The following is a 16,800-nucleotide window of genomic DNA, read 5'->3' on the forward strand; positions in this document are numbered from 1 at the left end:
TCAGATTCTGCATTAAAATACCCTTCAACTCTGTAATGAAAGAAAAGCTATCAGATCTAAATTCTGTGCCTTCAGATACTGTCAGCTCTACTGTATGTGCTGTACATTCCCAAGATGCCATTTACAGAAGTGGTTTCTGTGTGTGCCAGAAGCAGTAAAATGTGAATTGATGATCTATTACCTTACCAGACCAAAGAATCTAACATTTTATTTCACATTTGGTGAACTTTAGTTTACACAGAGGTTGGGAATTGGTTTATGAATTGTTGTATAATTAAATATGTTATTGTAATTGCTGTGGCATTAATGATAAATACTAGTAAAAGTGTGCTTGTTTCAGAAGGAGCAATGTTGTGAAGGGTATGGGGATGGCAGTATATGCGTGAGAAAAGTGCAAGGGGTATGAGGGCAGACAATACATGTAGAGAGAGGAGAATGGAGAGTGTGATAGTGGGCATTATGTGAAGGTGGGGAGAATGTGCAGGAAATTATTGGGAAGGGTATTGGGGGGGCGTTACGTGCAGGAGTGTAGTGAAGCAGGTATCATTGGGTAGTATGTATAGGACAGAAGAGTGTATGAAGGTAAGAAGCATGTGTTGTAAAGACATAAGAAGATGTGGCAACAGACAGTATGTGCAGAAAAGGAGTGGAAAGGGTATAATGTGGGCAGTAAATGGAGAAGAGGTGTGTGTGTGGGGGGGGGGGGGGGGGTATAATGACTGCAGAAGTGTGCAGAGAGTATACGGGCAAGCAATATGTGCAAGAGAGAAATACGAATGGTAATAGTGTGGGTAGTATAATCAGAAGAGGACTGTAGTAGGTATGATGGTATGCATTAGATCCAGGGTATAGTGCAGGGTATAGTGGCAGACAGTATATGTAGGAAATGAGTGTGGAGGGTATGTAGGTGAGCAGTATGTGCTGTAGAGGAGTATGGAGGGTATGACAACAGACAGTATGTGTAGTATGAGATACGTGTGAAGGGTAAAAGAATGGGCAATATATGAAGGACAGCAGTGTGGAGGGTGTGATGGCAAACAGTTTGTGTAGGAGAATAGTGGAAAGGGAATAGGGATATACATATGAGTTGAATACAGGGGGTATAACAGCAAATAGTATGTGCAGAATAAGAGTGCAGATGGTATATTAGTGGTCAAGGTTTGTGAGAGGTGGTGCGAAAAGAAGGGTATGACAGCATACACAATGTAAATACATGACTGCAACAGGTCAGAGTCCTTAGCCAGCAGCACCATAGATGGCTCTCAAAACCACTCCATCATCTTCTCCATGCACTGACCTCAAGGATCTCACACCGCCTAGCCAAAAAACTGTTAACAGACCCAAATTTCCAATAACCCCAAATTCCTAATCTTCCCTGCTGTCTACACCTCTGACCTCACCCCAAATTTCCTATATACCCTTTACCATTCCCACTATTTACTTTTTTAACCTATCCCTGCCTTGACCCCACATTTATCCCCAATCTGCCTTGCTCAGCCTTTCCACCCAGTCATGCTTGCCCTAGCCTAGAATAGGGCACACCTTTTGTAGTTATTGTTACTTGTTGAATTTGAAATGGAGCTGCATATAAGAAAATATGTTCTGCATGATGTTAACATCTACCTTACGAGTCTTGCTTTTAAGCAAGCAAAATAATTATCTAAATCGAATACAATAGACATAAACAGAAGATCTTCCAAAAGGCAGATAAATTACTCTTCTTCTTCCAAGGAAAGGAAATGTATATTGATTCTGCTAATTTTTTTAAAAGATATAATTAATGGTTTGATTCCAGGTTAAGGAGATTCAAATCTTAGACGGTAATTAGCAGGGGCATATGGCTGCAGTTCAGCAAAGGTCATTAATGATTATAAATTATCTAAACCTCAAAATGCAGGAACTCCGAGTGCACCGTCCAATTTAAAATGATGGCATAAGCATAAAAGGCCTGAGAATAAAATAGCCTGACTTGATTTTTAATTTGAATTTCATTCCATTTACATGTAAAGTAATGATATACTAGGTTTGCCTGTGCAGAAGATTAATCAGGTGAACCTGTTAAATGTGGTCAAATAAAATTGCAATCTTTTTATTTTTGGTGATATCAAACAATACAAAACGATTGAGTTTACATATCAACTTGATACAAATAATCTCATCAGAGTGGTTTATTTATAAAGCTGTGAATCTGGCAATCACTGAAGCATTTCCTGGTGAAGAATCTACCAAGTCTATGTGTTGCAATAGCAGTAACTGATTCTCCACCAGGGAATATTTTAATGAATGCCATTTTCATTGCTATAAAAATAGAAGCCAGTGTGTTATTATGTAAAAAAACATTTTTTTCTTTTACTAAGCGTAGTTTGTACATGGAGAAAAAGAGGAAGTGTTGCAATTCTAGCTTTGCAAGTGTGTAAGTTTTGATACTTTTATTAAAATAGAAAATAATTCATTTCCTCTATTTTAGGCATTTCCCTGATTTTAGGCATTTCCTTTGAACTGGGAAAGGCACCATGATAAGTTTTATTTCAAATAGCTGTTCTTTTTTAAATCATTGTAAAAGAAAGTAGGTAAGCTTCTGGCAATGCATGGTAAAATATATATATTTAGGCCAGACAACCTAATACATATGCCAACTCCTGTGCCTTTTCCAAGATTGTGTATGCATCTAGTTAAATAAGTCTTTAAAGAGTTTTGCCAGCTACAAGTGTTATGATCCCATTACTCTGCAGCATAGTAAAGTTGACTTCACCCTTTTCCAATACAGATAAAGTATAAATGCAGTCTAGGAATAAAGTATAAAGTATAAATGTTACTAGGAAAGGTTTACTTTTTGTCCTACCTACTGTTCTGATAACACTTGTCACGGTCCCTTTGACGATTTTTCCTTTTGTAATAATATCTCACTTCCTGTTCTGATGACAACAGTGAAATATTACGTTTCTTCTCACTTTCTTTCCCAGGCACAAATGTCAAGGGTAAAGCAAACAGCAATACTAAGTTCCAGGGGTTCTTGTCGATGTTAATCTGCTTTCTCGGGTTCCTTTCATTCTCCTTTCCACACCAATGCAAAAGCTCTCCCCCTCTCTTTTTCCTTCTTCCAGTCCTCATGTTCAGGGTTATTTCCAGTAGCAGTTTTGAAAATATTTTTAATGAATGTGTAATTGGATGTATAATTGCATGAAATTGTTGCGTTTTTATATGTGCCTGAAATTCAGTTTAAACAGGATTCTCTAATAGAGCAAAGAATAATGTACAATTAATTACCAATCATCTTCCATTTAAACCTATGAAAAGTAAAACCTGGTTGTTATGGGTACCTGGACTTTAAACGTTATTAAATGGGATCCATTGTGATCATGGCAGTGAGCCTGATAGTGTTAACAAAAACTGCAATGTTAAGCCTTTTTGTATATTCTTTGTACTTTGTAACTTTCAAGTACAATACATTTTTGTACCCATGTAAAACTAAAATTTTAGGTCTTAATAAAGCATTTTCATTGCTGAATAATAAAGAAATCAAACACACTAAAACACATTAGTGTGCATGGTTTTATAAAGCTGCAAAATGCTCACAATATATTTTGCATTTATTGATAGAAGCGTGACATACTGCAGCGCTAAAGATCTCAAACTATGATCATAATTGCTTCTATTAGATTCATAAATTAGTCCATGCTGTTTATAGCCTCATTCAGCCAGTGAATTCTGCTCATAGAAAGTTGCATAAGTACTCATGTATTAACTTTACATATGCAGGTATTGCTGAATAATGTATATATTGTAGGTGTCAGCTAAAACATAGCAGCAAGAAATATACAGCCCTCCCATGCAATGCCCTGCACGATCTACAGGAATATACAGAACTTGCAGAAAAGCAAAGCTTTTGTTTTCCTTAATTTAGACACTGAGAATCCAATTATTAGTCATAGTCATCTGTTCATCAGGAATAATTGGTACATACTTCTTTTTAACATGCCCAGACTGACAATGTGGCAACATCAGATTGCAATGTATACAAAATAGTTTCCCCCAATATGTTTCTAAATTGGATCTGTATTAGCATTGATGCCAGTATATTATAGTACATGCAATCCTTAGCTCGATGACATTTATGCAAAAAGACTGTGCATCAAAATGCTGATCTTATTATATAAAATATAATATATATATATATTAATATAAATATATATATATATATATATATATATTATATAAAACACTGCATATAACACCATAATTTCATTATTGTTAAATCTCACCTCCTGCTGATATTCTGCAACCTCTCTGCAGTCTTTTTTTGTCTACATACATGCGCTCCAGAGCAGGTTCCCTGATGGCTATACCAGCAAATTGTGCTTTCATAATATGTTTAAACATCCACTTCTAGTCTCTATTGGAGGCTCATGTAATGCCTGGTAGATGAACATGTTTGAAAAGTATCAAACTGAAAAGGAAAGACTGAGTCCACTGTATACATGTGTGATGTATACATTTATTGCCCCCTCTTTTGCTCAATTTCACCCATTTATATGCTGCCGTAGCTGATTGTTTCCTCATGTGAGGCTATTAACATGTTTATAAATAAAATGTGCGGTTGGGTACACAGGTCTTATTAGTAAGTATAGTAACCCAAAGAAACCAGTTTCAAGAAGTCAGGTCTGAGAAGGTATTATTTTTGATTGGTGGCTGCTGCTCTCCTTGTGTCCCTGTTTTTGGATTACCCAGTGCTTTCTCCATCAATTGCAAAGCGATTGGACTTGTTGGTAAAACGTTTTTGAAAGTTTGTATCATGTACAAACAATATTACACATCTGACTGATCACTTTATCAATTTCTCTTAGAAGGTGATTGGATCAGAAAGGCAAACCATTGTAGACGTGTTTACAGTGTTTTGGGGCAACCAATCCATAAATTACTGCTTGGAAAATCAAATGGATCGGTTAGTGGAGTACAAACATTGGCAGCAGATTTGTCCATGTACACCAAGACCAATGGTATAATCCAAATATAGAAATTTTTAAACTAAGTCTCTTCCACTTAATTTATAATTTGCCCATGCCATTCTTCTCCTGTGCTAATTTACAGGCTAGTGCAGCAGAGTTGAGCATATATGTCTGTCTCTTAATAAAAACATTTCTTTCACTGATCAGAATATATTTTTTTATACACTCATTTCCTAGGTAACTATTAATAACTATAAACTAGTTTCTGCAGACTCTGCTCACAAAACTTCAACATAAAGAACTTTATTCTAACTGTATAACTTTAATCTTAAATCCATTTAGACTCAGTTGGAAATAAGTCACTTTTTTGTTAAATCAGTATCCTGGTGTTAGCTGTGTGAGCCTTCTGTATGTTATATTGGTGCAGAGAATTTATTTTATTTGGATTGTAACTACTATAAAATCTTTTAAGGTTTTTGGAAGAATAATCAATCTGTACTACAAATGACAGGGTTACAGATAAAAGACACCTGAAACTAAAATGCAATAAATGAACAATCACTGAGCCGGAGATTGGGGCAAGTCCAACATTGGCAGATACAGCATGCTATGGTGAGATGTGGGAGTCAAGAGTAAAAGAAGGTGAAAGTAAAAGTGTGATGGATAAGTTAAGTCTTTTAATAGTCATTGTGATGTGCTGCAGCAAGAATGGATATATTAGTGGGTTGGTAACATATGGACAACTCAGAGCAGATTAAATTATAATAATATATTTCCAGCTATTGTATCAGTTTAGTGTAAGATTATATTGCATGTCCTGAACATCACAGATATTATACATTTAGGCTTATTTAGGAGGTCATGGACCTAATTTAATATAGCTCTCCAAGACTGGAGAGGATACACTTTCATCTGGGTGATCCAGCAAACCTGGAATTCATTTGATCCAGGATTGAAATACTTTTGAGAAATCTATTCCAGGTTTGATGGATCACCCAGGTTCACTGATGATAGTGTATCCTCTCCAGCCTTGGAGAGGTTTATTAAATTAGGAACAATATATCAGTGAGGGTTCACTCCAATTATATAATCAGATAAAACGCAAATTTATGCTCATTTTGCATACCCAATCTTCTGTAAATTAAACAGGAATTTACTTTTTATATGATTAGTTAATTAAACAGAATCATTCCTGATTTCTTGGATTAAAGTATCTAAACTTCTTTAGTAAATCACCCTAATAATCTTATTGGTAGAGCTACAAATAGAATTTTTTTTTGGAATAAAAATTACATTTCTGTGCAATGCTCCTTTAACTGTGACTTTTACATGAAAGTAAAATGATATTTCTCTACTGCGGCTGCTAAGTTATTCACAGAGCATTTACACAAGGCTAGGCTTTCTGAGGAAAATATGCAAACCTACATTCTGGACAAATATATAATTATGCTGTTCCCGGAGTATATATTTAGAGGTTGTTAGCGTTCTGTCAACACACAACTTCTAAAATGGATTTTCATAACTAGATATGGATTTTCTTAATAAATATAAATCCTGACATTATACACAGTGCAAAGATCTCTGTAAACGTCATTTGTGAACTGCAGATGAGCAATCCCTAATTTTTGCTCCATGCATATGCTAGTTCTTCTTATTCCACAGGGTCTGTTTAGACTCAGTTACTTCCAAATCTCTCTCCTATTTCTAATTTAAATGTGAGCATTTAAAGTGCAACTCCAGGCAAAGATTTTTGGTAGCATGGTAATATTGAAACTTCTGGTAGATTTTTATCTCTGTGTTGCCTTTGAGGAGATGTATCCTGACTTTAGAATAAAAATGTAATGCTCACCAGACACCAGTCCCCCAATCTAACTCTTTGCGTATAGCAAGCCCCCAGTCAGCTTTGGTAGTCTAGTTGCTCCATCTCAACACATGGTTGCCCCCAAGACTTTTGTGCACAAAGGATGGGATCTGGGTAATGACGGAAGTCCAGGAGCCCACAGAGTAGGACAGGGGACACAATGAGAAGTTAGACAGTTCAGGATCAGTAGACCGGTGATTCCATAGATGATGCAGCAGAGTACAGAATACAAAGCCAGAGGTTATACACTTGAGTGAATAAAAAGGGTGTGATAAATTGTGGTGTTGCACAGCACGGGACCACTGGCCAGATATGAATCTCCAATGAAAAAGAGGTTAATACTCACACCCAAAGCAGAGGAGTTTTGTAGTAGGCTGATACACCTAAAACATGCTCACACTTATGTACACATACTTTTGCAAAGGCACTGTGCAGATATTTTACCTTGCGTTAGTTTACATCCTTATCTAATGGTGGCTGGAATGTATACATTTTGTATATACTCACGCTATTCTTGTATGTGGTTGATAAAGCTCAGGGCAAATTGACTTATTATCCTTCATTAAGTAGAAGAAGCCTGGAGCTTTGCCTTGAGCGTTATCATTCCTACTTACTGGGTCACTCACAATTTTATTGAAAGCTTTAACTAGTACATGAAAACAGAGGAGCAGAATGAGAAAATCCTGGCAAGTGAGACATAAGACTTTGACATTGGGATGTGAGTTTCTCACATATTTTTTGGAATGTTAAACTATCATTTCATGTCAATGGTAACTTCAGGTAATTGGAACAATCACCATACCAGGCACCCCTGTTCATCAGAAATGTAGTCAGCCAAAGCCTATACCCGAAAACTCCCAACGTATCCAAAGAACAGACCAAACAGCAGATGATGCACAACATTAGACATTCATATTCCTAAAGCCTGGTACAGTATATTTCTCAACATAGACATTTTATTTATTGAACATCAAGTGCCTAGCTATTGTATTAGAAGAATACATCATTTATTTGGATGGCTAGAATCCTCTCTGGATATATTGTGGTTGAGTGCAATGGCAAGCTGTTGAGCAGGGAGTGGGGATGGACTGGGTATTCTGGCATTAGCAAATTTTTATTTTAGTACATAGCTTTTAATAACATTAATAATAATAACGATAACATGCATATTTGCTTATTACCTGTAGACACTATTATCTTTTCAGTGCTTCACATTGATGTTGCTTTACTGCTGCTTTTATGATCCACTGAAAACAATGCCCTTCCTGCGTGACTTCTCTTATCTGTAATTGTTCTGGCCAGCCTACTCTTCCTTAATAATCTTATTCCCTTAAAGTAATTTACCTATTTAATATTTAATACAACAATACATTTTCAAAAGAGATAGAATGTAAAATTGTTAAGGTTAAACATTCTCAAGGGGTAATACTGCAATAATAACACAGTTTGAGATCACTAATACACTCTACTTCCCAAGCAATATATGATTGATTACAAGAGACCTTTATTCAATTTTATTTTTGTAATTATGTTAAAGTATTTATCTTTTTTGGAGCCGGAATATCTGTGACCTATTTCTATTGCTGAAAGTTCTCCATTAGATCAATGGAGAAAGCTAAAAATATCATTGTGGTACTGGACAGTAAATGTATGCTTTTGTTTTAACATGCACCAAGTGCTGTTGTAAACATTGTCTTGGACAGCATCCATTATGTCAAACTCCGAGCAGGTGCTTGTTATTTCTACAGCTGAATCTCATTAGATTTAACTCTGCACCACTAATCTAAACAGCTTTCGTTCCTGCCAGAATAAGATGGCCATCTGCAGTCCACCACGTTACATGCCTATAGTGCGGTCATTTTGTTTGGGAACAAATAAAGTGGTTGTATATAAAGTCGCAGGAGGGAAGAGGCTGATTGATCCTTGTGAATTGCTATCATCTTTCAAGAGTGCTACCTGTGAAGGTCGCCATATACCAATCTAGATTGTGGTGGAATACAAACAATTATGACACATTCAGTCAATTCATTGTCAAATGATTGAGTATGATGTCCTTGCGTGGATGGACAATAATTGGAATAGATTATTGAATGCGCATGCATGATTTTTTACAAATTTTATAACAATAAAAAACTAAAAGAAAGAAATTATTTCTGTATATTGCATTTAAAGAAAAATATGCATTCACCAATAATATTTTAGACTATGTATTAGGTAATGGATGGTCGATAAAGGGACCCTGTCGCCAGACTATTCACTTCAACAACAATCTTCCCATAAGATTATATGTGCATTGAACTCATTTTATGCTATTTACCTGTAGAAGCCTTCCTTGAGTAGACAACTGAAAGCCCCGAGTCTTGAATATTAGGCAGCAGCTTCCTCGGTCTCATATTGTTACTCATGTGGCACTATAGTTTAGGGGTAAGGGCTATGATATGCAGGAGGGAGGGGATTGTGCAAGGAATAAACTCCTTCTAGTGTGGTCATTTCTCTAAAGGAGCTGCATTTATAACACTTGATTTTTCTGTATCTTTTACCTGCAATTCGTTAATCTGGTGACATGGTTAATCTGGTGATATGGCAATATTTGTTAATCTGGTCTGATAAGGTTAATCTGGTGATATGGTTTTGTAAAGAAGCCTAAACATACTGAATGCGCTAGCAGCACAAAATAGTTTTCTATAACCATATCTATCTGTGTAAGTTAGCATTAGATTAGAGCGTCTAAGGGGAAAAAAAATCACAAGGTATATGTCAATAAAAGAAAACTTTTTCTTGGACAAACAATAATCTATAATTATGTTTGCTACCATGTGCTTTAAAACTTTACTCTAGGAAGTTTTATGAATCTAGCATCTAGTTATGATATTATAAAATTGTTTTACAACTATTTTTCTATACAATTACAAAAGTATTTGCATTTGTCTTGTCTTGGAGCAATCATTCCTATCTGTAAAGTTAACAGTTTTGGTGCAAAGGACACTTTGTCAACAAGCAAAATCCTAAAACTAAGTCACTGCAGGGTAGGTATTGACAGAGGAAACATGCAAGGCCCAAAAAACTTTTTCCTGCTTCTGGTAACTTTTTGTTTTATTGCCTACATTGCTTGGTGCATGTGCTATGGAGTGTAGAGCCCTGCTTTATAGGCAGCACTGCTGAGAATAGACCTAGGTTTTGGGGACGATGTAACTTCTGCACATGCACCTGCAAATGGTGGTATTGGGGGATGCAATGGTGACAGGTTCCTGGACCTACATAAAAGCAAATGTGTGTCCTTTTATTGGCAAGTATACTCTACATAGTTACTGATTAGGCAAAAGTTTACCCAGTCCAATAAAAAAGGAGGTCCACATATTTTAAAGAAAATGTAGGTTCTGTGAACCATAATATCAGGTGAGACAGAATATAATATAGGCAAAACCAGAAAAACCAATGTACAACCTGATCCTTAAATCTAAAGGGTCACAGGTACGTCACTTTAAAACTGCTGCTGGTTAAGAAATTTAGACCCATCCCAAATCGAACAATTCAGACTAAGTGTAGAATGAATATTTACTAATACAGAAACTACATTTAGTATAAATTATATATAATATATCATGATCACTGATCATTTTGAAATGTCCTTTTCACTAAAGGTATTCTCTCTTTTTTATTCTATGTTTACATGTAAATTGCTTAGATCTGTGCTTGTATAAAAAAGGTTATCAGAAAATAAATTACAAAAAAGTTTTACATTATTAAATTACTTGTGAAAGCAGCTAGTACATTTTTCACTGCCTTATTTTGCTTTTATTGCAGAGCACCATATTTCACACAGCATTCAATATATTCTATCTGTGTCTCCGGTAACATTGTCCTTGGTCTGTGTTAGCAACCTTTATGACTGCACAAATTTTAGGTTGTCATACAGTGTGACTGCAGCAGATGATATTGTCATCTTGGTAAAGTTTTCTGCAATGTACTGTGCAATTGTCAGTGACATGGAAGAAAAGCCTGTGCGGAGTGGGTGTGCCTAAGGACTTGTGGCACTTGTACATGAGTGCTGTATTAAGGCATAACAGAAGGTGCCAGCCTGTATTGCTTCAGGGTGATTCTGGCCTCTGACAATGAATCAACTGTCGCAGCACAAACATGTGGATTAATCTGAAAATTTCTAGCAAGTAATTGTCCCGTGAGTTGGCATCTTGCTGAATTACATTAACCCCGAGAATGTGAGAGGGCAGCACACAGCATCAGAAATCTGCTTTAATTTTACTCGCCTACACTTTACACCATTTTCACATTCACAGCTTTGTGATGTACTGTACAGTGAATCTGAATATGCTTAGTTGCTAAATCTGACAGCAGGATTCAAGCCAAACACAGAAGCAACAAGGATGGCACGCTGATGCTAGATGTACCTTAAATATGTCAGGATACAAACAATGCTAACGTGCTTTCAAAGATAAATGTTCCAGGGCTGTCAATTAAAAAGTCACTTTCCATACAAGTAAGAAAATTTTTAAAATGTATCAAAACCCTGAAGAAAAATGTAATATACTATAATTTTAATCCTCTTCACATATGGTGTTGGCATTCATTCCCTTTATTTTTTACCTTGATTTCTTTATTATGCAATATTGGCAAAGTTTACTTAAACAGTTCAGAATCCTCACTTTGGGCCTGATTTGTTAAAGCTCTCCAAGGTTGGAGTGGATACACTTTTGTGAGGGAAGCTGGGTGATTCAGCAAACCTGGAATGAATCTAGTCCAGGATTGAAAACATTTGCTAACAAATAGCAAATGACGTTTTAAAAAAAAAAAACATTCCAGGTTTGCTGGATCATCCAGCTTCACTCATGAAAGTGTATCCTCTCCAGCCTTGGAGAGCTTTAATAAATCAGGTCGTTTGAATCAGAATCCACAAATTATTTGTATGAATATGTGCTCCAATTTAGCAAATATGTAAAAATCAGTTGTAGTAAAGGGGTTTAGGCTGTTCACCTAGCAAACTCATTCTGCAAGGGATAATTTTATTTTACTTTGAAAATGTGAAAATGTTCTTATTTATTAGTTTGTATTTATATAGTGTTGGCATATTATTCATACTAGTCCATAGTCATGTCACTTATTGTCCAAAGGGGCTCTCAATCTAATATCTCTACCATAGTCAGATTTCAATAATACAGTCTAAGGCCAAATATGAGGAGAAGCCAAATAACCTAACTGCATGTGGTATGGGAGAGGAAAACGGGGTGCCTAGAGGAATCTCACAAAAAAGATTGACCAACTACATGCATGCTCTGTCTAGATTAGTGTGTCAGAGTCAGAATATCCGTAAAACAGTAATTGCAGGAGGCCAGAAATAACAATTTCTAATTTGTTAGCATACATACATGTTTTTTGATATGTATCAGAATTTCAAAACACTGTACCGTTCTCGTATTTTTGTATATATTAGTTTGCATATTCCTCCAGGGTTTGCACCTTTTGTGCACTTTATGCCTTTTTTTATATTTGTAAATTTACAGTTTTGCTTCTTGCTATGGGCTGTTAATTTTTTTTATAAAAAGAATTACCAGCCTATAGTCTACATATATCACCAAAGGCAGGAGGGTAATAGTTTTGTTTAAAAAAAATACCCTTAAAATTTTAAAATTATTTTTTGATGTTAGTGGTAAGAACTACGACACCAGTGATGCTTCCCCTTCTTACCTGTTAGAATATTAAATCTACAAATCACAAAAGGCCAAACAGAAATAACTGATTTTTCACCAATCAATTATCCCAATAATTTCTGATATTTTCTTTTATGGTCCCCTGTTTTGCCTTGAAAGTTCTGAAAATATATTTAAACAGATTTTTTATGGAGAGCTTGCATTTCAATCTGATCCAATAAAGATTTTAGAAAATTTATAGAATTTTAGAAATTGAGTGATTTTCCTGGAAATCATTCATCTTCCCAATCATTTGTGCTATGTGTGCAGCAGACTATGCACAAAGGTCACTGCAATTCTACTTTCCACAGAAATTGTTCACTTTTATAACATCTCTTAATAACAACCATCTGCCATTAATGATTTCCCAGCAGGTTAGTGAATCAGTTTCTTCATTTTATGTAATTTCTCTTATGATCATGTTTTCAGAAAAAATAACAATGCATATATTTGTAAAGCGTTTGTGACATCAATTTTTTTTTGGGGAAGTCTAAAAAACTTTACAAATATAATATCTCTTCTTGATTACCCAAACTTAATGATGACTTGTAGTAGATGTTCTAATGCAAACCTACAATATCATTCCCAAAAGATATCCAACAGATGTTTATTGTGTTTATCAGTGTTGTGAAAAAGGTAGCAAAACAAAACTTGGCTTTAAAAGATAAAAATGGTATTGTTTAGAATTAGAATCTTAGTACAATAGAACCTTGGTTATCCGGCACCCACGGGGGAATGGCCGATTCAGGATAAGTGTAATTTCCAGTTAACTGAGGTTGCTCTGAAAATGAGGATTGTTTCTCAGCCATTCAGCACTAGACTTGAATGGGGAGACTTGTGTAAAATGATGCTTTTACCCAAGCTCCTTTATTTATTTGATACCCTTCCGGTCCGGGTACCTATCTTGACCCTTGACCCTATCTTGTCCAGGACGGTGGTGTGCACACTCAAGAATCTGGGAAGTCTGGGAGCCTTGACCTCAATAAATATTATGGAGTGACTAATCCCAGCTATTTGCCCTCAAGGGCTAAGTTATACTCCCCCAGTATATGCCGGGAGTTGGAAGAAGCTTCGGTTGCCCCACTTCATCCCAATGTGACGTTATTGTGTTCCTCCATGTTATTAACAGATGGAGATTTGCTTTCTCCGATGGTGTTTACGAGAAATATATGGAGAACCTATAAGTCTAAGTATGGTCTCTCCTGTTCTGCCCCTGTACTTACATCCAATATACACACACCCCTGGTACCTGATAGTCTAACCAGATCTATGTGGCAACCATGGAGAGAAAGAGGGCTTTTCCATATTCGGAACATTTTACATCCGTTAGGAAGAGGCTACTATTACAAGAAAAATGTGACCTCCCAAAACCTCTTTTTTTTATGTTTGTTTCTTGTTGTATATGAAAAATTTTCAATTAAAAAAATCAAGAAACAAAAAGGCACATGAGGACCTGGCTGTGTGGATAGGTATACAGCTACAGCCAAGCACAGCTATACAATGGGGTTTTTACGTTTGTAAAGTTCGAGTTTAAAGATAATTCTAATAATGTATACTAATTTGCATGTCTCTTTTAAGAAGTTGGCTTGTTCAATTTCAAATTTAGTTTCACCTCACCGCTAAAAGTAAATTTTCATTTTTTGTGGAAAAGAAGTGGAAAGAATCAGTGTAAGATGGGTGTCAAACTCAAATACACACAGATCAAAATTTAAAAACTTAGACAAAGTCGCGGGCCAACCTAGAAATTTATTGAAAAAAATTAGGAAATGTTTCCTTCTCATTATATGTAAACCCTTTTCTTATGAAAACAAAGAGGTTTTGCTACAGATTCAATCTGGAACAAGGTATAATAGAAAAAGGGGCATACACTTTTTTTTTTTTTTAAATGTATGCCTCTTTCTCTATTTGTAGCCTTCTGAGTTAAATTTTAGTGATAACCTTTTTGCACAGGCTAACAATAATAATAACACTATTCTTCTATGAAATTCCAACCCGTCAAGTCCATGCCTTGGAGTAGCAAGGAAAAGTACAGCTGAGGGGGAGTGCTGGAAATTGCAGACGTGGCCAATGCGGAGCTAAATCCTATGAGTGGCCTGCCGCTGAAACACCCTCCTCATTGAAATAACGCCGCTACTAAAATTCCCGGCATTATTTGCGTCTATAATACAGTCCAATCCAGGGCCATGCATAGGCAGAGAGCCCGCTAGTCTAAAGCCGCAAGTGATGCCAGGAATTTTAGTATTGACGCTATTTCAATGCAGCAGCGGGCCAGCTGCAGTTCATATTTAGGATTCCTTTGGGGGCCAAAAAAAGGATGTTGGGGCCAGATTTGGCTCCTGGGCCAGAGTTTGTCACCCCTGGTGTAAGGTTTCTAGTTTTCCACCAAATAATGTATCTACATAACATGTGCCTTTGTTGCTAATAGAAAGTTTTCTTCACTTCCTGTCCTGATGCAACAACCTTTGTTTTACCAACCAGAAAAGCAGGTAGTAACCAAATGCATAAGGACTGGAGCCTTGCTCCAGATGAAGTGAAAATGCACTTAGCAGCAGCATAGGAATCTATTACACATTCCCATATTGATTATGTCTATGCTGGTTCTTATAGTGCTGCTGAGCTTTCACAAGATGTGAAATGTATCTGCATTTGTTTTTCATAAGGTTGTAAGTGTGTATATATATATATATATATATATATATATATATAAAGAATATAGTTACTTTGGTGTTTGATGGTTTTAAGGAACTCTGCATGGTGTTGTTACTGACTCTGCAATGTTGTAGTTATAAATTTGGTGTATCAAATTAAAGATTTTATAATATAGGTTTTTTACAATTATGATATTGTCAGACAAGGCACAAAACAACAAAGCATTACTATGGTAAAGCTAGGATTGTTTTTTTCACTTACCAATGACTCACTTGCTAAGTCAACCAGTATATTACAACTGCTGGACACTTTGTTTCCAGAACTATAATATACTAAAATACATACAGTACATCCGGCTCATTACCTCCTTACATCTAATTTTTCATTTACTTATTTTAGTTTATATTATGTGATTATAATTGTGGACTGAATCCATTTTTCCAAGCACATAGAATTAAAATGATGTACCTTGCATATTTTAATGTCTTGAAAGCACTTTTTTTCATAACGTTCAACTATTTTGTTTTTCAGGGGAAGAAAACTTGTTGGCAATATTGAAAAGAAGATGGTGGAAATATATGTTCTTGGGCATTATTGACATAGAAGCAACATATTTAGTGGTCAAAGCACATCAATATACCACCTTCATTAGCATACAGGTAAGTTATTTACCAACTACAGGATTATTTTAAATGTTTAAAGTACATTTAAGCCAGATTTTAGTGATAAACAAAAAACGGAATTTAGCCATTTCATACTTTATCCAAAAGTAAAAAAAAAGAACAAAATGTTTTTGCTTTACATACACTTTAACTGTTCTAATAAAGATGTAACCATAACATTTGAAAATATTATTTATAAGTTTTTCAGTTTAGATAAGAAAATGCTGCTTTAAATATATGCTTATATTATTTTCATACAGTCACAAACTTCAAAAAGTAATACAACATGCCACTTACAGTACTTAGGGGTCTGAAGAACAACTCCAGTTGGTGTGAGCCATATCACATTGGGATGCTGCTATGCAGTACAGTACATTCACATGCAAATTTACATTTTATATAATAATTATGTACATCCTTAAAGTGTGCAAAGCATTCCCCATCTGCAGAAAAATGCATTGAATTGGATGGTTAATTACACATAAATTATCAGTGTGGCAGGCTAAAATAAACACCAGTGTGTAATTTTTACATTTTCAAATGATTAAAGATTGCATACCCTGCACTACACAGTCACAGTTAAAAAGGCAGAATCTAATAGATACCACTATTTGTTCACACATTACTTCTTCCTAAATACAAGGTGTCCCAAAAGTCACTACATGCTTCCTTTTTTCTGGTTCGTACCAGGTGTCATTCAGAGAGACTTGAGGCCATCAGCACATGACGACCCAAGCTTTGCAGTTTTTGAAAGCATATCATTCTCTTAACCATGGCTCACCAATTGACATTGGAGCAGCGTTGCAGAATTTCAGCTTGGCAAGAAGTTTTTCAGTCCCCAACTGTAGTTCAGCATGAGTTTGGGAAGCTTTATGGCCGTCCCATTGCTCCAACATGTATCGCAATTTACGCTATCCATGGCAAGTTTCTTGAAACAGGATCTGTTCTTGACAAACCTTGCAGCGGAAGGCCTGCTACTA

The 16,800-nt window shown here is 35.8% G+C and overlaps 1 protein-coding gene across 1 annotated transcript in view; it reads left to right on the forward strand.

The window, feature by feature from the left end:
* Window positions 1-16,800, forward strand: part of SLC35F1 (solute carrier family 35 member F1) — a 163,219-nt gene that overhangs the window by 102,489 nt on the left and 43,930 nt on the right. The window contains exon 3 of the mRNA XM_072408811.1: window positions 15,690-15,817. Within this exon, the coding sequence (XP_072264912.1) occupies window positions 15,690-15,817 (128 nt within the window). The remainder of the gene's footprint in view (window positions 1-15,689; window positions 15,818-16,800) is intronic.

Source organism: Pyxicephalus adspersus, chromosome 4 (assembly GCF_032062135.1).
Source record: "Pyxicephalus adspersus chromosome 4, UCB_Pads_2.0, whole genome shotgun sequence".
In the NCBI taxonomy this organism is placed as follows: domain Eukaryota; kingdom Metazoa; phylum Chordata; class Amphibia; order Anura; family Pyxicephalidae; genus Pyxicephalus; species Pyxicephalus adspersus.